This window comes from Mauremys reevesii, linkage group 7 (genome assembly GCF_016161935.1).
Source record: "Mauremys reevesii isolate NIE-2019 linkage group 7, ASM1616193v1, whole genome shotgun sequence".
NCBI lineage: Eukaryota > Metazoa > Chordata > Testudines > Geoemydidae > Mauremys > Mauremys reevesii.
In genome coordinates, this window is record NC_052629.1 from 31,939,375 (window position 1) to 31,962,277 (window position 22,903).

At 48.4% G+C, this 22,903-nt stretch overlaps 1 protein-coding gene across 4 annotated transcripts in view; it reads right to left on the reverse strand.

Moving 5' to 3' along the window:
- The window catches only part of TBC1D12 (TBC1 domain family member 12), a 105,307-nt gene that overhangs the window by 24,014 nt on the left and 58,390 nt on the right, over nt 1–22,903 (reverse strand). For all 4 annotated transcript variants that reach the window (XM_039547909.1, XM_039547910.1, XM_039547907.1 and 1 more), the window contains 2 exons: nt 5,218–5,333; nt 2,372–2,454 (listed from right to left, as the gene is read on the reverse strand). In XM_039547909.1, the coding sequence (XP_039403843.1) occupies nt 2,372–2,454; nt 5,218–5,333 (199 nt within the window). The remainder of the gene's footprint in view (nt 1–2,371; nt 2,455–5,217; nt 5,334–22,903) is intronic.

Sequence of the window (22,903 nt, forward strand, 5' to 3'; positions counted from 1 at the left end):
TGAGAGGGGGGCTCCTTAATATAGGATAGGACAGGGCATCCTAATAGTGTCTAGCTTTTTTTTTTTTTTTTTAATTAAAAAGAAAAGTTCTAGGAAATTAAAAGCTACATTAAAAACTTACATGGTTAAGCACTGATAAGTCAGAACTGCCAAAGTTAAGTACACACAAGTTTAACTCGACCCCTTGTGTACACATTGTGAACACTAATATTTTACTTTGTACAGCCTTTTAAAGTACATTTTGTTTGGTACACAGGCTCTTATGTTAGTCAATGTGCATTTTCTATACAAATTACTCTTATTGATTGACACTCAATAGTACAAGATGCTACACTTGTATTTATGTTTGTAGGAAAAATATATAACCATATTTCACCACCTGAGAAATAGTAAGCTATCAAACTTAGGGCTTGATTCTGCAAACACTGCATTCACACAGAACTAGAAAGGAACTACTGGGACAGGACAGGGCCGCCCAGAGGATTCAGGGAGCCTGGAGTTCTCAGCGGCGGGGGGCCCCCGCTTCGGCAGTAATTCAGTGGCGGGGGGTCCTTCCACTCTGGGACCCGCTGCCGAATTACCACCAAAGACCCAGCTCTTTGGCAGCGGGTCCTGGGGCAGAAGGACCCCCCGCCGCCGAATTACCACCAAAGACCCAGTGTGAATGAAGGATCCCGCTCCAGGGGCCCCAAAAAACTCTCGTGGGGGGCCCTGTGGGCCCCAGGGCAAATTGCTGCCCTGGGACAGGAGCCCTGGGACAGGAGGTTTCACATAATTCTTACTGAGAGTTTTCAGTGCTACTGCAACAAAAGTTATATGTAGTAATAATTTTGGTTTATTGTGACCAGGCCTGCCAACCTGGGGTTGGGGGCAAAGAGGGCAATTGCCCAGACAGGCCACAGGGCTCCTAGATGCGCGCAGAGTGGTACCGGCGGCGGTGGCGAAGGCAGCCAGGTGGGCATGTGGAAGCCCTGGCCATGCCAGAAGAGCACGCCCAGCAGCAGCTTGCTGGGCACCAGCAATCGCAGGCGCAGCACCACACGCACGCACGCACTTCAGTGAATACCATTGTCACTTCACATATTTGTATCTTAAAAATAATATCTAGCAATATTCAGGATGGCATCTTTGGCTATGACGTTTTCAGGCAGTTCAGTGTATCATGATCAATAAGACTGGTCTCTGTCCAAAGATACAAAGCCCCACATTCAACACATGCATACAAATGACTTTTCCTCTCAAAAATCAGATAAAGTCCAATATTTGTGTTGTATGTTTTATGTCAACTTCCTCTTCCATAGTATATGTACTGTATGTGATCCATCATATCCCATAAAGAACTGAATTTCAGGTAGTTGAAGGCTGCTACCAAATCTCCCCTCATTTTTCTCTTCTGCAGATTAAATAAGCCCAGTTTCCTTAGCCTCTCCCCATAAATCATGTGCCCCAGCCCCTAATCATTTTTGTTGCCGTCTAATTTCATTCCATAATATATTTAATTTAAATACACAATTCAAAATAAATTCTACATCTTATGTTTAGACTCACAATTTGTTTAATATTGGTGCTGTAACTGGGAAAAAAAAGTTAACCATATCAAGCAATGCCACAACTTACATTTAGTGGGTTCTAATGTGTTATCAATAGGATAAAAAGTAGTGTTGTAAACCTCAGCCATCACTTTCTAGGGGGCCCACTGACTGTTCTGTCCTGGGGCCCGGAATTGCTGTCGACGGGCCTGATCGTGACAATTCCCATAGCTACCTATATGACTAATTTAAAGGCAGCTCAAAGGCTTTTAGATGCTATCTTGTGGTTTACATATTTAGAATAAAGTTTTGTTTACATGATCCACTGTTAACAGTAACATCAAAAATAAAAGGGGGGGATGCAAAAGTGAAGTCTTTGATATGCACATGGACAAGCTGGGGGTTTGCATGCACGTGATCTCTGAAGTTCCTTGGCATCCACAGGGGTTCATGTGCCCTTTTGAAGATCTGGCCCTAAGTAATAGCAATTGTGATGGTGGCACCGGGGTAGATGGAAAGATTTAAGCACCTAGTAAGTTTCCAGCTGATCATACTGCACAAAAAGTTAAATCAAGTTTCCACCTAAGCATTGGAGACTATATTCAACGTGAGAATCCATTTATTCACAACAGTGATGAAATTAAAAAGGCTACAAGTTGAGACTGGTGGTCTGGTTTAAACTGAGTGTGCCTGTGAGTTTTGAAGCACAACATGTATAGTATTAGCCCAGAAATGTAGTCTTTAATGTAAATACTGGCCTAAAAGCTAAAAATGTCCTCATTCTCTCATTTTTGCTATAGAAGATAGCTAACTATAACCATGGTAATACAGTTCTAACATACCTCGTTTTTTTGCCTCTGCCACCATTTCATCATATTCTTGTCTGTGACGTAAAGCCTCCTCTATGGATTTGGCAGGAAGATTTCTGAAAACAAGTCATTTCTGAATTCAATATATGGATGACATTCTGGACCATTTCAAGACAGACTGACTGGTTTCTCTCTCCTTTTTAAGGTGAATTTAGTGATTATATTACGTGTCTGAATATCAATAATGGAAAATGAAGTCCACTATGGTGAAACATTTGTATATAAATCTACCAGACAAGTATTTTTGCATATACTAGCTCTTATCATGCTCCTCACTGTTAGTAAAGAGACTAAGTGACTTGCTTAAGATGAAACAGACTATGGCAGAGACAGGAACAGAATCCAGATCTCCCGAGTGCCAATCCAATTCCATAATCATAAAATCATCCTTCTCAACCCAACTGTTGAAGAACAACCTCCAAGGTAGAGAAGCTCTATGTCATTCAATCACTGCTCTCTGCTAAAATTGATAATAAGTTTGCCAAACACTACCACTAGCAATGGCATTTGTGTGATGTACACAAAAATATAATCTTGTTCTTAGGGTATCACTACAATGCAATAATCCAGAACTTCCATTAAGACATAATGTTGTATATTACTGTAAAACTTGGTACTTCACTATGAAGTACAGGCTCTTCATAAGTCAACATATTTTAGGTCTTGCCAATAAGCTGTTTTTATCATCACATGTACAAGCAATACCTGTTAAAGCATATTGTGAAAAAGATGCATTCTGGCAGGCTATGAAAACATCTACTAGAATGGCCTTCATGAAGCTGCAGAACTAATTTCACTGAGGAATGCTTGAAAGTCAGGGATTCTTTTACTACAAAAAAACACTTTTGCCCAACTAGAACAAAGTTATTTTAACTTAGTGAAATCTCACAGTTTTCATGGAACCTTTATGGTCATACAAGAAGCCTTGTATGATGTTAAAACATTCATTCTACATTTCCTGTTCCATGGTTCAGTTTCATTAAGATGTATGAACCTTGAGGATTTTTATTCACACATTGAGAGAAAATACTAGTAGTTTACTGTCCCACACCACTGATTGAGCTTGCATACCTCTGGGAAAAAACTAAAATATTCTAATAAATGGTGGTAAAAATTTCCCAAAGAGATTGAATATGAAACTGCATAAATGCATATTAGAATTTTTTTCACTGATAATGAACGTTAAATCAGCCAAGTGATGGATTAACAGAGTCTTGATGATTTGAAACTCATAAGAAAATTCCTGCAACTCAAAGAATTCAGAACAAAAAAAAAAAGAAAAGAAATCAGAAGACTATATATTGCTCCCTTAACTATTATCTTCTCAAAATGTCTACTTCTTATTGTATTCAGTATTTCAAAGTTAGTGCTGGCTCAGTGGCTTGTATAATGTGGTGTCACATGGTAACAGCACAATAGTTTAGAAACAACCTCTGGTTTCCTAGTCTTTTGAAAATATTTAGGAATGATCTCAGCCTCCATAGAGGGAGGCAGAGGGTTCATCATATTTTAGCACATCCAAATGACAGACTATAACAATATTATAGTCTGAAGACAGCCTTAAGATAAATGCTGAGCAAGAGTAAATGTATTGGGTAAGACACTAGATATAAAGGTTAACATGGTATCTGCTTCAGGAAAGTGATAGTCTCCTTTTGCTGGGCAAGAAGCAGCATGGGTACCTCTCGATTCCTTTATTGCCAGTGATAATTAAAAACTCAGACTTCAAAGCTCTGAGTGGAGGATGGAGTGGGGAATTCAGTAACCAAACTGCTAATAGCTCAACCTCAATTTCATTTTGGCTACCCTTTATCAACAGAATAAATATAACTTTTAATGTGACTTTTTAATAGGATTTGCTATAATGAATAGAAAGATTAAACTTACACAGGCTCCAAAAATACAATCAACTCATGTATCTACAAATAAGCATTGATATGCAGGTATATATTAACAAGTAAAGATTGTTGACTGGGGATAGAACGCACTTACATGAAATATTAGTATTGCTTTTATACACTGTATCACCAACTTTTATACTTCATGCAACTGTATAAGACTTTAATATATTGAAACAGTGAAGGAGGGATATCTTATAGAAATTCTCTTAGTCTGTAAAGGTGGTGGAAAAGAAAATAAGTTGCATGAGGTGTTTTACCAGAAGCAAGTTCCAAGGTGCTTGCGGGCTAGAAAGTAGGTAGGAGCAAGCTCACCCTGCCATAGTCAGAACCCAACCTATTTAGGTGGTGAGCAATTATCTTGTATTTCCTGGCAACCGCATCTTTTCAACATATGCCAGAATTAAATTTTTTTATACCCAAAATTAGGCTCCCATGGTGACTGGTCTCAGATTATGCTCAGACAACCATTGGTGCTGACACCCTTTTGGTGGTCTAGCAAATTAAATATTTTAGGAACCAAGCAGTGGAGAAATGAGGTTTTAGGAGAGGTCCTTAAGAGAATCTCTTATAATAGAACTCTTCATTCTGCAGATTCCGAGAATCAGTGTCATAGGCAACTACATGACAGCACTACAGGATGAATATATAGGGCAAAATTCCAGCTCCATTGAAGTCAATGGAGCAAAACTCTCATTGATTTTAATGGAGGTCAGTATTTCACCATATTATTTAGTTAAGGTCTCAGATTGAGTAATTTATAAGGAAATTGTTCCAGTTTGACCAGTATAGTACTTGGAGAAAGAAAATTGTAAACAGGACATCAAAGTTATTTAACCTTTGCTAGGTCGGGAGGCAGGTGCACATGTATGTATACCATGTTATTATCTACTTCATGGCAGAATTCATTACTATACTTACGACGGTCGATCCTCCAAAATAAGAGCAGTAGTTGAAAGTGGTTCAAATTCAAAATTTTTACGTCTTGTTGCCTGGGGTGGAGGTTTACATGTTCTTCCTGTTCGTGCTTCATATTCCTAAGTAATGTTATTAAAAGAAAGTATTAAAAACCTCAACATTTCAAGCTTCCTTATAAATACGGGACATGTTTACAAAATGAATCAATGAGGAACTAACACATTCCAGCTTTAAATGATTTACATCAATCAGGAGATGCTGCTATTTCATGACCATTAGGGAGTGAAAACTAATGAGAAGGTTACATTTCACAAATCAATGCATCTGGTTACAATGGAGCAATGATTACATTCTAAATATAAATTAGTATTTGTGTGCAATTGACAAACTATAAAAACAAGTGTAAATGTGCTTTACAATGTTAATTGCAGTATAAAAATTCTATTGGAGCAGTAATATGTAGAATTACAAAAAGTACTAATTAAGAGGAGTCTTAGTTCCCTTCCTCATTTTTATTTTTCAAAATTTTCCTTTTTCCCCTTAATGGCTGCTGCTGTCTGTATTATGTTGCTCTTATTTCTGATTTCCACCTTTCCCCAACATCTTTTTGAATACCAGTGGAGGATGTGTTCTTGTTGTTCAAACTTAACTATACAACACATAGTAGTACTGTAAGCAAGGTCTTATTTTTATCATTCTATCTGTTATGGATGTATATGTTTTAATTTGTATCCTTATGAGTGAGAATGAAGTAAGTGACTTCCTAATTAGCCAATGTATATTTAAGGGAGGGAGGGAGGGAAGGAAGACATTTAAGATACCGCACTGCAACCTCAGATACCCACCCTTAATTGACTTCCAAGTTACCCCATGACTCATTCTTACATACACATTACAAGTCAAGATTTTTCCTATGTGAAATAATTCAGCTCAAACCCAAATGACATTTTTATCTTAAACATTATCTAACATTATCTTAAACTAAATGCTGGCTTCTCCTTTTTAATTCAGTTTCTTTCACATGCTGCAGTTTAACAAAAACAGACTATATAAAGGTAACTGTTTGTTTTTAAAGAGGAGAGTAGAAGGTTAAGTACATTGGAACCAACTGTTAAAATAGGCCTGTTCTCAAGATGGAGCCAAGAATCTTGTCCAAACTCATATGAATAAGTTTAAAAAAATAAGTTTATCCCTGTACATTTCAGCACTGTCCACTTTCAGAAGTAAAAAGAAGAAATGTTTTACACTGAATTTCCTGAAACAAAAAGAATCGGTTTCCTACAGAAATATATTAACCATCATAAATATTTTATTTAGAAATAAATAGCAAAAGGGTAAATGAAAAGCTGCTGATTAGGTAGCTGTTTCTGCCTGATCAAGTAGAGCAGTTTGTTCCAGAAATTGTTTCCACTTGAATTTCACACACACTGTGTAAGATTTTTGTTTACACCTTTTCACTACTAAGTATTTATATGCAGGAATAAAGGAGGTTATTGACTTGTCCTATATATTCCATTCATACAGGATTCAGAGGCATTTCTGCCGAAGCCGCGGGACCAGTGGACCTCCCGCAGGCATGTCGCCAAAGGCTGCCTGACTGCCACCCTCACATGCTGGTGCCCGGAGCCGTCCCTGAACCTAAGAGAGACATCTGTAATAATTTTTTTTCCAGTGAGGGAGACAGAAAAGGAACGTCCAAGCATACCTGGTGGGGATTCTTCCATCATAGCAAAGATTACATAACTATGGCAGGAACAGTAACTATGGCATTCTTACAGTGTTGATTTCAAGAATACACTGTTTGAAGCCACACCTGCAGGCTATGAAAATGGAGTCTGGCAAACCGCATTATGTAACTGCATAAAGCCATATGATGCAGGAGAGAAAAAACTCTGTGCTTGAAGATGGTCTATGGAGGTCATTCATTGCCAGCTTTGAAGGCGTGGGCAGAGAGGTGACAATGTTGCTCAAATGTGATACTGTGGTGAACCCCTGCGTGACAGAATTTAGGAACACTCTGATGAAGTCTAAGCCTACATTGGAGTGAGAACAGATTTTTCCTCGAGTTCACACTGACCACCCCTTCCCCTCTCTGGGGAAGGAAGATGTTGAAACACTGACAAAATTGACTTATAAGCTTCTTGACATATCTTGGCAATGAGAAGCCAGTCGCTGAGACAGGAAGACACTGTGCCTGATACAGGCAGAAAATACCTTGACCGAATGGGAGCACTCTGTACTAAAAGTGGGTTGGAGCCCATCATAAATCTAAGAAAACGTCTGAGTAGGGTTTGAATATCTACATGAAAGTATGCATCTACATCAAGAGCTGTAAACCACATCATCTTTTAAGGATGGGATTCTAGATGCCAGTGTAACCATGCAAAATTTGAGTTTGTGAATAAAATGGTTGAGATGGCAGAGATCGAGAATGGGTCTCCAGCTGCCCTTCTTCAGTACTAGGAAGCTGAGTAAAACCCCTTTCCCTGGTACTTAAGAGGTACCTGCTCTATTGTGCCTCAATGCAAGCAGGGGCGGCTCTAGACATTTCGCCGCCCCAAGCACAGCGGCATGCCGCAGGGGGCGCTCTGCCGCTTGCCGGTCCCGCGGCTCCGGTGGACCTCCCGCAGGCATGCCTACGGAGGGTCCGCTGGTCCCGCGGCTTTGGTGGAGCCGTGGGACCAGCGGACCCTCTGCAGGCATGCCGCCGAAGGCACCCTGCCTGCCGCCCTCGCGGCGCCGGCAGAGCGCCCCCCATGGCATGCTGCCCCAAGCACACACTTGGTGTGCTGGGGCCTGGAGCCGCCCCTGAATGCAAGAGGAATTCTACTTCTTGTTTGAGAATTTCCTTAGGAGAATGGCCCGTTAAAAAAGGGGTGAGGAAGGGGCAGGGAGGAAAACTCAATCATATAGCCAGAATGGATGATGTTTCATACTCTCTTGTCTTGCACTCTTTTCCACATCTAGAGTGCAACAACAAAAGATGTTTGGGAATGGGCAGGTGGTGGTCTTATTGGTTTGCAGCTTTTGTATTCCACTCAAAAGGACACTTAACTAGGGGTTGGGGCTGGGATGATGCTGCTGCTGCAAAAGGTGCAGGGAAAAGAGACTTCTGAACCCTTTCCCTCTTATGGAGTGGCTCATGAGGTCTCTGGTGGCCTAGGCTTGTATGACTGCCTACTGAATTTCCTCTTTGGGACAGGTATATATATATACTCCCAGAGTTCAGGATGGTCCTGGAGTCCTTCAGGGTATTTAAAGACTCATCTTTTTAACCAAAAGACAGAAGAGTGGTCCTGCCAACCATCTTGCCTTTTTTCTAGGAGAGCCTGAAACTGAGCTCTGTCCTGATGGGGAAGCATGTCTATGAAGTCTGAAAATTTGGAATAGTTCAGGTAATCATACTTAGCCATCAGTGCCTGGTAGTTGGCTATCCTGAACTGAAGACTGGTAAAGGAGGAAAAGCAAACAAAACACCTTCCTAATAGAGTTGCTTGCCTTCTTTGTCAACTGGAGTAGATATAAGGTGTTGCTATCTTCATCTCTCTGTGGCAGCCTGAACCACCTAAGAATTAGAAGGATGAGAAAAGAAAAATTCTACCCTTTGGCTGGGACAAAACATTCTTCTTCCCTCTTATGGATGAGGGGAGCAGCAGTGGCTGGGGGTATGCCAGACAGTTCTTGTTGGCTCCCTGATGGCTTCGTTAATAAGAAGCACTCTTCTTCTGGAACCAGAAGACTGAAGGAGGTCCAATAGCTTACGTTGAGTATCCTGAACTTCCTCAAGTGAAATCTGTAACTCCCCTGCAATTTGACATAACAGATCCTGGAACTTTGTATTGACATTGGGGGATATGGAGACATTAGAGCCACTGCTTCATCTAGAGAAGACGACTACAATCTTGTCAATATCAGAGGAACTGCTGGATCTGGCACATAATCTTCATCTTCAATGGGTTCAGGAGGAAGCTCTGGTTGACCTCTCATTAGGGAGGGGAGGTTGTTTAGACTCCCTAGAAGATTAAACCAAGCTTATGGGATGGTACAGGTCCCAAGGTCCCCAGTCTGGCCAGTAAGATCAGTCAAATGGAAGTTGCAGTGTCCCCATAACACGGAGTAACAAACACTGCAAGATGGATATTGAGGTACAAGTTGGTCCTAAATTGGTCCAGGTCCCTTGTCCAGAAAGATATGCCTCAGAGAACGAAACATTAGTTCATCGGATGATTACGGGTCTCCTGAGGAAGAAAAAGCTGATGATAGTACCAACAGTTCTGCTGGAGAAAAATCACAAGCAGAGAATGGAATGGGACTCCTCCCATCAGTTGCAGTCTCCTGGTGGAGTCAGGACCTCCTTCATGAGGGAAGGACCTGATCGAGGAGACTGAGAATTTGTGAAAGCAAAAATATCCTCATGTGGATAAGACTCAGCTCTCCCCACAGCGTAAGGGATCCTGTCTGCTCAAACGGATGGAGCCACAGTAGTTAGTGTGTGCCATAGTTGTGCAAGATGAAGTTGGTACAGTCGGTAGCTGAGGCTCTCAATGGTTGCTTCTAACTGGTACAGTCAGATCCCAGAGTTTGGCTGGATGGTACCAGAGGCACCGTTGTCAACAGACCACAATCCAGTACCAACAGAGCCCTGGATTTGTAGGCTCTCGTCATGCCCCTGAGATATTCTAAGTTCTCTTGGACTGAGCCTGAAGACATTAGGCAGGGCTGTATCAGATTTCTTCTAAGTGGATTTGGAAGCGGATTTATTCTCATGTTTATGAGAATACTCCCAGCCTTCCCAACAAGACACCAGTGAGGGATCTGTAGGGGTAGACTTCCTCACTCCTGAGTCAGACCTCATGGTAGGAGAGGTACTCCTTGCTGAGTCAGGCCTTTTATTGGAGTGGATCCCATCAGGTGCTCAAGGAGAAGTTTTTACCTTTCATGCGTACAACTGGGGAACAAGCAGCAGATACTGCACCCCACATTAATGCAGGCTTCCCCAAGGCAGTGCAGGCAGCGTTGATGGTCACTGCTGACTGAGAAGTAGTGCAGGCAAGAAACTCAATCTTGAAGCCTGGAGTCCTGAGCATAGTCTAGTACCTGCAGTGGGGTAGCTGACTATAAAAGTAAAACTAGAATTTTAGAGTTTTATCTGGTAAACACTTTTCACAAATATGTATTTATAGATAAACATAAGTTCTGGGCACTGGAGGTTCCAACCTGAGCCATATGGTGGTGAGAAGGAACTAGAGAGGCAGTCTGTCTGCCTCATCCTTTCTCTTCTCAGTTGGAGGCACAAGGAGAGCAAGGGATGCAGACCAACAGACACGGTTTTCAAAATTCTCCCGCTATAGGCACATGGAGTGCATGTATACCCACAGTGGAATGCACATAGGGACCAGTACTCATAGATTAAATATAATAGGCTTGATTCTTTAATTCCTTTATCTAGAACTCCAGACACCTTAAAGAATGCTCTACCCACACTTTACAGAATGATATTTTAGAATAGCCCAGTTAGATGGGTTTTAAAAATAAATAAAATAGTTTGAGATAAAGTTCTATGTTCACAGTCTTGACTACAAATTCTTGGATACAGATCTCTGTTATTATATTGTCTTTAAACTCATAGAAATAATAGATTAAAAGTCTGGACTTTGGCAGTTGACAACTTAAAAATGTATAAAACTAACCCAAAACATCAATGGAGCAAGAGTAATAAGTACTCTCCTCTGTTTGAAACAAATGGTCTGAGGTCTCAAAGACCCATATTCTAGAGAAAGGATGCAATTTTGTCCCTGGAGAAGGAAGCAAATAAATGGGTGCAAAGAGAAGCCCAGTGGGACTCCAATAGCTTAGATACTGTAGCAGGCATGTTGTTTGGCCAAATGGCCTTTTTCCAGTCCCTGAAGCATTCCAATTACTCACTTTCAGTAAGCAGTTCAATAAGTTCTTAAATGACACACTGGGAATTGAGGGGAGAGCCATTTTTCATGGATTCACTCAAAGGGGATCCAATCGTTGGCCTGAGTTGCATGATAAAAATAGTAGTGTACTCAACAAAAAGAAAAACAGATTAAGTCATCCTGCATCTCAGACAACAATTACATTCTTAGCTTTGATGTGTGTGATTAAAAGACAGAGGTACCTATTAAATTATATGAAACATTTTGGTTCCAAGGACCCTGTGTCTCTAGTTTTACCAAAACTATGTTTCCATACTCTTAAATACAGGAAAGATATAATGATTGAAAGAAAATTTGATAGTTTCCCTACTCCTAAAGTGGTCAACTAAAGCCAAAAATATTATAAACAATATTAACAATTGTTATAGTTAAAAGTCCCAAGCACACGATTTTCTTGAATGTGTGCTCCCTCCTTGTTTATGTTGATTATCAAAGAAGCCACCACCTTCAGGTTTCAGAAGGTAAGCTAAGGTGTTTTTTTTTTTGTTTGGGGGGGGGTTGGTTTTTTTGGGGGGGAGGGAGCAGGGCGGTATCTGAAATATCCTTGGTCAAGAAAGTTAGATTGCTTCCCTGAGGGGCATAAGGTGGCACCATCTTGTGTCCTATTTCAAAAGGCCTTAACTAAAGCATTAGTGAAACAGTCTGGTAGAAAAGACAGTGGTAAGGTCCCATCTGACCACAATACTAGACATGACTGAAAAAGAAAAAGGAGCATCAGAACTGCTTGCATACCTTTATGTTTAGGGTCCTGACAGAAGCCGTACCCCAGCTTCACTGACAGCTCAGACCTTAGAAGAGTTGAGCCCTGAAGAGGGTGTACAGTTTGGGTATTTCCTGATTCATTCTTGGTACACTCTCACCAAAAAATGGAAGTGTGCAATAATAATCAGTTGAGCAAAGCTAATTAAGAAGTGCAGCAAATCAAAAATCAGGAGGGGTGGCCCTTTCATCCCAAATTTTCTGGCATAATTCAACTGTTGCCACTCCCTATCACAAGAAACAAGCCTACAAAACCATGCAGAGAAACGTAAGAAAGATTCTTCAAAAGGACTTTTCCACAAACAGTAGCAATGGCTGAAGTTGGTTATCAGACTCCTAATCTTGTGGAAATAAGCACACTTCTAAGAATAGTCGTCAGCAGGAAATTTTAATTGTACAAACTCAGTAGGATACCACAAAGCATTAATAGAGAGATTCAAAACTGAGACCAGAAGAGTTTCCAAACTAAGATACTCTATTATAGTTGGAGCCGATTTCAGCCTTGAAAAAAGTTTTAACATAGTAGGCCTGGTCTACACTAGGCGTTTAAATCGGTTTTAGGAGCGTAAAACCGATTTAACGCCACAACCGTCCACACTAGGAGGCACCTTATATCGATTTTAATGGCTCTTTAAATCGGTTTCTGTACTCCTGCCCGACGAGAGGAGTAGCGCTAATATCGGTATTAACATATCGGAATAGGGTTAGTGTGGCCGCAATCGACGGTATTGGCCTCCGGGAGCTATCCCACAGTGCACCACTGACCGCTCTGGACAGCATTCTCAACTCGGATGCACTGGCCAGGTAGACAGGAAAAGCCCCGCGAACTTTTGAAATTCATTTCCTGCTTCGACAGCGTGGAGAGCTCATCATCACAGGTGACCACGCACAGCTCATCAGCACAGTTAACAATGCAGTCTCCTGAGAATCGAAAAAGAGCCCCAGCATGGACCGCTCGGGGGGTACTGGATCTGATCGCTATATGGGGAGAGGATTCAGTGCTAACAGAACTGCGTCCAAAAGACGAAATGAAAAAGTATTTGAAAGAATTTCTAAGGCTATGACTGCTAAAGGCCACAGCAGGGACTCCGTGCAGTGCAGAGTGAAAGTTAAGGAGCTCAGACAAGCCTACCAGAAAACCAAAGAAGCAAATGGAAGGTCCGGGGCAGGTCGAAAAACATGCCGCTTCTATGATGAGCTGCATGCAATTTTAGGGGGCTGCGCCACAAGTACCCCACCCCTGACCGTGGATTCCGAGGTGGGGGTTGTAATCTCTGCCATGTCTGAGGATTATGCAGACAGGGAAGATGAAGAGGAAGAAGAAGAGGAAGACCTCGCAGAGAGCACACAGCACTCCGTGACCCCCAGCAGCCAGGAGCTTTTATCACCCTGACGGAATGACCCTGCTCCCAGCCCTCACAAGCAACTATTCCAGAGAATGACGCCCTGGAAGGGAGCTCTGGTGAGTGTACCTTTGCAAATAGCAAACAGTGTTTTTTAAGCAAGCCTTTTTTAATGATGGATTTGCCCTGAGGACTTGGGATGCATTCGCAGACAGTATAGTTACTTAGAAAAGTTTGTTAACATGTCCGGGATTGAGAGGAAATCCTCCAGGGACATCTCGATGAAGCGCTCCTGTAGGTACTCCAGAAGCCTTTGCAGAAGGTTTCTGGGCAAGACATCCTTGTTCCGCCCACCATGGTAGGACACTTTACCATGCCATGCATGTAGCAAGTAATCAGGTATCATTGCGTGGCAAAGCATAGCGCGTATGGTCCCGGTGACTACTGGCATTCAAGAAGCATCCGCTCTTTATCTTGTTCTGTTATCCTCAGCAAAGTGATATCGTTCAGGATAACCTGGTTAAAAATCAGGAATTTAAGTAAGGGGGGTGGCCATTTTTCTACTGGGTTCGTGGAATGCAGCAGCTTAAAAACACTTTCCTGCACGTAGCGAGCGGGGAGGGGAGGTGAAATGCCGATGATCTTTTCTGTTTGGTCACCGGCGAGGCGATCTTCCCAAGCTACCGGACAAGCAGTGGGTGGGGCGAGGGGAAGGTTGTTGATTAGCAGGAGCTAGCGTGGTATTAGCCATGCGTTGGGAGGGGTAAATCACTGAGACAGTGGCTTACCATGGCCGCATGCAAGCTGAATCCTGATGCCTGGACCTGTGTCTGAGATCTGTAACCCCAGAGATGCAAGCAGTCACTATTAAGATGAAAATGCGACCTTGTAGGAAATCACATGTGCTATGTAAGGTGAATAGTGCTTTTCACTGTGAAAGAGTATAACCATTGTTCTGTAAAATGTATCTTTCTAAATATTTATCTCCCTCATGCAGCTGCAAATTTTTCAAGCGTCCCTCCTCCATCCCAAAGGCTAGCACAGATAAGGCGGAGGAAAAAGAAAACGCGAGATGAGATGTTCTCGGATATTATTGAAGTTACACACAATGAAAGAGCTCATCTGAATGAGTGGAAGGACGTGGTTTCAAATTACAGGAAAGAGGCCAGTGAACGTGAGGACAGGAGGGATGAACGTGAGGACAGGAGGGACAACCGAGATGAGAGGTGGCGGCAGGAAGACCGGCAGGAAAATCAGCGGTGGCGGCAGGAAGATCAGCGGTGGCGGGATGCAACTCTGGGGCTGCTGCGTGATCAAACTGACATGCTCCGGCGTCTTGTGGAGCTTCAGGAACGGCAGCAGGATCACAGAGTGCCGCTGCAGCCCCTGTATAACCACCCTCCCCCCTCACCATGTTCCTTAGCCTCCTCACCCAGACGTGTAAGAACGCGTGGGGGGAGGCTCCGTGCACCCGCCCACTCCACCCCCGTGGACAGCCCAACCAGAAGGATGCCGTTACTCTGAATTTTTTTTTAAATGGCCTTCTCCATCCCTCCTTTCCTCCTCCCAAAGCACACCCTTACTTCTCTCCCTCTTTTTATAATGAAAAAATAAAGAATTCATGCTTTTTAAATGAGAGTGACTTTATTTGCATAAGTAAGCTGTACTCGAAGGGGGAGGGGGAGTTGCTTACAGGGACTGAGTCAATCAAGGGGGTTGGGTGTTCATCAACAAACACAGCAGTCACACTGTACCCTGGCCATTGATGAAGCTCGTTTTCAAAGCTTCTCCGATGCGCACCGCTTCCTGGTGTGCTCTTCTAATCTCCCTCGTGTCTGGCTGCGCGTAATCAGCGGCCAGGTGATTTGCCTCAGCCTCCCACCCCGCCATAAAGGTCTCCCCCTTACTCTCACAGAGATTGTGGAGAATACAGCAAGCAGCAATAAAAGACGGTTACTCACCTGTAGTAACTGGTGTTCTTCGAGATGTGTTGCTCCTATCCATTCCATGTAGGTGTGCGCACGGCTCTTCGGAACATTTTTACCCTAGCAACTCCGGCTGGCGCCTGGAGTGGCGCCATGGCGCCCTTATATACCTCAGCCGGCCCGTCCGCTCCTCAGTTCCTTCTTGCCGGCTATTCCGACAGTGGGGAAGGAGGGCAGGTCTGGAATGGATAGGAGCAACACATCTCGAAGAACACCAGTTACTACAGGTGAGTAACCGTCTTTTCTTCTTCGAGTGATTGCTCCTATGCATTCCATGTAGGTGATTCCCAAGCCTTACCTAGGCGGTGGGGTCGGAAAGAGACGTGGCGGAGTGTAGTACCGCAGAGCCGAAGGCTGCGTCGTCGCGGGACTGCTGCACCAACGCATAATGGGAAGCGAAGGTGTGGACGGAAGACCAGGTGGCCGCTCGACAGATGTCCTGGATGGGAACGTGGGCCAGGAAGGCGGCTGACGAGGCGTGCGCCCTTGTCGAATGTGCGGTGAGTCGGCACGGGGGGACGCGAGCAAGTTCGTAGCACGCCCGTATGCAGGATGTCACCCAGGAAGAGATCCGTTGAGATGAAACAGGCTCGCCTTTCATGCGCTCCGCAATCGCGACAAAGAGCTGGGAGGAACGCCGGAAGGACTTAGTTCGGTCAATGTAAAAGGCGAGGGCCCTACGGACGTCGAGGGTGTGGAGCTGCTGCTCACGAGGTGAGGCGTGCGGCTTTGGAAAGAAGACCAGGAGGAAGATCTCCTGATTAAGATGAAAGGCCGACACCACCTTTGGGAGAAAGGCCGGATGTGGCCAAAGCTGCACTTTGTCCGCGTGGAAGACGGTATATGGGGGACCCGCCGTCAGGGCGCGGAGTTCGGAGACTCGTCTGGCGGATGTGATTGCCACGAGGAAGGCCGTCTTCCAGGTGAGATGGAGGAGGGAGCAGGAGGCCATGGGCTCGAAGGGCGGGCGCATCAGCTGGGTGAGAGCCAGGTTCAGATCCCACGTAGGAGCCGGCGGACGCACTTGCGGGTAGAGGCGGTCCAACCCCTTGAGGAAGCGGGCAACCATGGGGTTGGAAAACACGGAGCGACCATCTACAGCAGGCCGGAAGGCCGAAAGCGCCGCCGGGTGTACCCTCAGGGACGAGATCGCGAGACCTTGGCCTTTCAGGTACCAGAGGTAGTCGAGGACCGTCTGGATAGGGGTCGAGAAGGGGTTAAGACCTTGCTGATCGCACCAAAGGGCAAAGCGTTTCCACTTCGCCAGGTAGGTAGAGCGTGTGGACGGTTTTCTGCTTTCAAGCAGAACTTGCTGCACCGCGAACAGGTCCTCTCCGCCGGTCAACCACTCAGGAACCAGGCTGTAAGATGCAGCGACTGCAGGTTCGGGTGACAAAGCCTGCCGAGGTCCTGGGAGATGAGATCCGGCCATAGCGGTAGGGGAATGGGATCCCGGATCGAGAGCTCGAGGAGCAGGGTATACCAGTGCTGCCTCGGCCAGGCCGGAGCGACGAGTATGACGCGGGCCTTGTCCCTCCGTAGCTTGAGTAGTACTCGGTGGACTAGCGGAACGGCGGAAGGCGATAGAAGGGGACCCGTCCAGGGCATGAGGAACGCATCGGAGATGGAGTCCGGAGCCCGACCCTGGCACGAACAGAACCTGTGGCACTTCCTGTTGGTCCTGGAGGCAAACAGGTCTATTTGGGGAAATCCCCACCTTTGGAAGATGGTGTGGGCCACGTCGGGGCGAAGGGACCACTCGTGGGAAGCGAAGGACCTGCTCAGACGGTCAGCCAGCGTGTCCTGGTAGAAAGAACGCTTCGAGGCGAATCGAGTGGGTCACACACAGGTCCCATAGGAGCATCGCCTCCTTGCACAGCGGGGAGGATCGGGCCCCGCCCTGTTTGTTCAGATAGAACATGGCTGCCGTGTTGTCCGTGTATACCGCCACGCAGCGGTCCCGGAGGTGTGCAAGAAAGGCGAGACAAGCCAGGCGGATCGCTCTCAATTCCCTGACGTTGATGTGCAGGGAGAGCTCCTGGGCCGACCAGAGGCCCTGAGTGTGCAGGTCTCCCATGTGAGCCCCCCATCCAAGCGCCGAGGCGTCTGTGGTCAGGGTGACCGACGGGCGAGGGGGGCGAAACGGAACCCCGGCGCAGACCACCTCCTGATGCAGCCACCAGGTGAGCGTCTGGAGAGTGGGGTCTGAGACCGTGACCACCAGATCTAGAGGGTCGCGGTGGGGCCGGTACACCGAAGTCAGCCACATCTGGAACGGACGGAGCCTCAGCCTCGCGTTCGCGGTCACAAAGGTGCACGCAGCCATGTGGCCCAGCAGGCGAAGGCAGGACCGGGCCGTCGTGGAAGGGAAGGCTTGCAAGGTGCGAATGAGCGAGGCCATCGTCTCGTGTCGAGAACGAGGGAGGCAGGCCCTGGCGAGGGTGGAGTCGAGGACCGCTCCTATGAACTCCAATCGCTGTGTCGGCAGTAATTGGGACTTCTCGGCATTGACGAGGAGGCCGAGAGACCGGAACAGGTGCAGTATCTCTGACACCTGAGCTGTCACCAGCTCTTGAGAGCGCCCACGAATCAGCCAGTCGTCGAGATATGGGTACACGTGGATTCTGCGACGACGGAGAGCTGCGGCCACGACCGCCATGCACTTGGTGAACACCCTCGGGGCAGTGGAGAGGCCGAAGGGTAACACCGCAAACTGGTAGTGGGTCTCGTTGACCGTGAAGCGCAGGAAGCGTCTGTGGGGGGGGGTAAATCGCCACATGAAAGTAAGCATCCTTCATGTCGAGGGCGGCAAACCAGTCTCCCGGATCCAAGGAAGGGATAATGGACCCCAAGGTTACCATCCGAAACTTGAGCTTGCAGAGGTATCTGTTCAGCTCCCGGAGGTCTAAGATGGGACGAAGACCTCCTTTCACCTTGGGGATGAGGAAATATCTGGAGTAGAATCCCCTGCCCCGCCTGCAGGGAGGCACCTCCTCGATAGCACCCACGCTCAACAGAGCCTGCACCTCCTGTATGAGGACTTGCTCGTGAGAGAGGTCCCTGAAGAGGGACGGGGAAGGTGGGTGGGAGGTGGGGGCGAAAGAAACTGTAGGCGGTAGCCGTGCTGGATGGTGCTGAGGACCCAGCTGTCCGATGTTATAGCAGACCACGCCGGAAGGAAGCGGGCAAGGCGACTGGTAAACAAAAGGGATGGATCCTGGGGGGAGAGTGATGGGCCGTCCTCGGGCGTCCCGTCAAAAGGCCGGCTTTTGGGCTTGCGGAGCCTTGGACGAGTTCTGCGCCTGGTTGCGCCGCCCCCCTGATGGTCTACGGCGGAAGGGGGCCGTTCGGCGGTTGTTAAACGGCCGAGACCTGGCCTGGTTGAAGGGACGGTAGGGCTGTTGGCGGAATGAACGCCTCTGCGTGGCCGGCGTGTGCATACCCAGAGTTCGTATTGCAACCCTCCCATCCTTTAGGGACTGGATTCTGGCATCCGTTTTCTCAGAAAACAGCCCCTGCGTGTCAAACGGGAGGTCCTGGAGGGTGTACTGGACCTCAGGTGGGAGGGTGGAAGATTGTAGCCACGCACGCGCGCATCGTCACCCCGGATGCTACCGTTCGAGCCCCTGAGTCTGCTGCGTCTACGGCCGCTTTGATCAGTGTTCTGGAGGCTAACTTGCCCTCCTCCAGCAGCGCTGAGAATTCAGGGCGGGATTCCTGAGGGGTTAGCTCCGTGAACTTCGCAAGGCACCCCAAGATATTAAAAGTGTATCTGGATAAGAGGGCCATCTGGTTGGCGATACGGAGTTGGAGGCCTCCCGCCGAATAGATTTTATGCCCTAATAAGTCCATGCGCTGGCGCCCCGCCTTCGCGCAGCGGCAGGTTGACCGTGTCGCTCGCGGTCATTGACCGATTGGACCACCAGCGAGTCCGGGTGGGGTGGACGTACAAGTATTCGTAGCCCTGGGGCGGACGGAATACTTCTTTCGACGCCTCGCGCCGTGAGGGCAACGGAGCAGGGCGACTGCCAGATAGTGGCACTGTTCTTCTGAATGGTGCGAAAAACGGAGCGCCACTCTGACAGGGCGTCATCTCCCACAACGTCCGTAATCGGGTCCTCGACTTCTTGCACCTCCTCTATGGGCAAGTTAATGGCCTTTGCCACCCTTCGGAGAAGGTCCTGGTGTGCCCTGAGGTCAATGGGCGGGGGCCCTGATGGCGAGGCCCCCGCTACCGCCTCATCTGGAGAGGACGACGAGGAGTGGCCCGGCAGCACCTCCTCCTGTTGGTGCTCGCCCCCCTGGCGATCTGGCGGCAGCGAGTCCTGGCCCAAAGAAGGGCCGTGGGCGGCGGCTTGCGTCGGTGGGGACGGGGGGGCTCGACTGACGGTGGCCACCGGTACCGATGGTGCCGAGCCCGGCTGCCTGGGTGGCAGGGGAGGCCCCTGTTCATATTGCGCCCAGGGCACCCAATGTCCCCAATACTGGGGTCCATGATCCGGCGGAACGGAACCGGCTCTGAAATCCACCGCACTGCCTTGGGGTGAGGCTACAGAGGGTTCCCTGGAGGGCCAGGGTGGAGCCGTGGCGGTGCCTGGGCGGGCGTCCAGCGCCGGCGTGAGACGATGCTCCGGTGCCGAGGGTCGGTGCCGGGCGTCTCGGGGGTCCAGTGGCGAGCGGGACCTGTGCTGCGCGACGTGCCGGGAGCCGGATCTCCGGTGCCGGGAGCCAGATCTACGGCGTCGGGAGCTGGATCTCCGGTGCCGAGAAGGGGAGCGGCGGCGGCGGGAGCTCGACCGGCGACGTCGGGAGCTCGACCGGCGGTGCCGGGAACCGGACCTCGAGCGGGATCTACGGCGCCGAACGGCTGCGCGAGTCCCGGCGTCCGCGGTGCCTGGACGCGACCTGCTGCGGTGCCGGTGACTTCGTGACCGGGACCTGGAGCGCCGGACCGCCCCGCGATGGAGAGCGGTGCCGGGACTGCGACCGCTGCCGGGACGCGGAGCGGCGTCGCGATGGCGATTTCGGCGGGATGGGGAGCGGTGCCTCGGTGACCTTCTCCGGAGATAGACCGATCGAGACCGGATTCTGGAGCCGCGGTCGCCACGGTCGCCGGAGATGAGGGGCGCACCATCGCTGGCTTGCCGAGGACTTGAATGTCCGCACCGGTGGTGCCGGCTGATATGACGGGCCGCCGCCGATCAGCTCTCTTGCCGCGAACGCCCGGCGCCGACGGGATCCTCAGCTCCTCCTCGGTGGGCACCGGGAGCTGGGCGGAGCCGACTCGACGGCCAGGCGGCGCCGAGTCAACGGTGCGGTGCACTTAGCGCACTGCCTCAGCCTGCACCGCTTTCGCCGGAGGCGGCTGGGCTAACGGCTTCGCTGCTGTTTCGCGGGCCGTCTTGGCGCCTTGTGCTTCCTCCCGGGAGAGGGAGCGGTGCCGGTCTTGGTGCCGCTCGGTGCCGGAGCGGCTCGGTGCAGCCGGAGCGCTGCTCGTCGAGGCGGTTTTCGGTGCCGCTGGAGCTGGCGCCGGAGGTTGGAGCGCAGACTCCATCAGTAAGTGCTTCAGCCTAGAGTCTCTCTCTTTCCTCATACGAGGCTTAAAGGCTATGCAAATAGAGCACTTATCTGGCCGATGCGACTCTCCGAGGCAGCGGAGGCAAGAGTCGTATGGTCGCTAACCGGCATAGGCCGCTGGCAAGCCGCACAGGGCTTGAAACCCGGTGCTCCGGGCATAAGCCCGCACCGGGGCGGAAGAAGAGGGGTAAACCCTCTAATTCCGTAACTATTAACACTAAATATATATACAACTACAACAAGAACTCAACTAACTACTAATACTATCTACACTAGAACTATGGAGAAACACTAGGGTTGTGGAGGTAAGGGAGCACTCCACTGTTCCAACTGGCCGTCACGGGCGGGAAGAAGGAACTGAGGAGCGGACGGGCCGGCTGAGGTATACAAGGGGCGCCATGACGGCGCCACTCCAGGGGGCGCCAGCCGGCCCGCCGGAGTTGCTAGGATAAAAATGTTCCGGAGAGCCGTGCACGCGCAGCGCGCACACCTACATGGAATGCATAGGAGCAATCACTCGAAGAAGAACATAGGGGACATTGGTTTGGCTGAGGTCTGAGCGAGTCAGTAATGTGCGCCAGCGAGCCTTTAAACGGCCAAATGCACATTCCACCACCATTCTGCACTTGCTCAGCCTGTAATTGAACAGATCCTGACCACTGTCCAGGCTGCCTGTGTATGGCTTCATGAGCCATGGCATCAAGGGGTAGGCTGGGTCCCCCAGGATAACGACAGGCATTTCAACATCCCCAACTGTTATTTTCTGGTCTGGGAAGTAAGTCCCTTGCTGCAGCCGTTTAAACAGAGTAGTGCTTCTGAATACGCATGAACCCTCCTGGCCATCCCACGTGGATGTTTGTGAAACGTCCCTTGTGATCCACCAGTGCTTGCAGCACCATTGAAAAGTACCCCTTCCGGTTTACGTACTGGGTGCCCTGGTGCTGCGGTGCCAAGATAGGGATATGGGTTCCATCTATCGCCCCACAGTTAGGGAATCCCATTGCAGCAAAGCCATCCACTATGGCCTGCACGCTTTCCCAGAGTCACAACCTTTCGTAGCAGCAGCTTAGTGATTGCTTTGTCTACTTGCATCACAGCAGCCCCTACAGTAGTTTTTCAAACTAGAAATGGATTCCCGACGGACCGGTAGCTGTCTGGCGTTGCAAGCTTCCACAGGGCTATCGCCACTCTCTTCTATACTGTGAGGGCTGCTCTCATCTTGGTATTATGGCGTTTCAGGGCAGGGGCAAGTCACAAAGTTCCATGAAAGTGCCCCACGCATGCGAAAGTTTCGCAGCCACTGGGAATCGTCCCACACCTGCAACACAATGCGGTCCCACCAGTCAGTGCTTGTTTCCGGCCCAAAATTGGCGTTCAATGGATAGAATCTGCCCCATTACCATCAGGATCTCCAAAGCGCCGGGCCCGCGGTTTGAGATAATTCTGTGTCCACGTCCTCATCACTGTCATCGCCGCTGCCGTATCCGCCTCTTACTCGCCTCGGTTCAAGGTCCTGGTTCAGCATATACTGCACGAGAGTGAGCGAGGTGTTTAAAACATCCACGATTGCGGTATGGAGCTGAGCAGGGTCCATGCTTGCTGTGCTATGGCGCCTGCACGGTTCACCAAGCAAAAAGGGCGCGAAACGGTTGTCTGCCGCTGTCAGGGAGGGAGGGAGGGGTGAGGCTGTACCCAGAACCACCCGCGACAATGATTTTTGCCCCATCAGGCACTGGGATCTCAACCCGGAAATGCCAAGGGGCGGGGGAGGCTGCGGGAACTATGGGATAGCTACGGGATAGCTACCCACAGTGCAACGCTCCAGAAATCGACGCTAGCCTCGGACCATGGACGCACACCACCGATTTAATGTGTTTAGTGTGGCCGCGCGCACTCGATTTTATAAAATCTGTTTTACAAAACCGGTTTATGCAAATTCGGAATAGTCCCGTAGTGTAGACGTACCCGTAGTTTACTGTACCAGAACCTTCCTATGGAAGAAGATTCCTGCCTAAGAACCTTCATGTTTATGGAAAAATAAGATATTTTTTCCATGAGATCC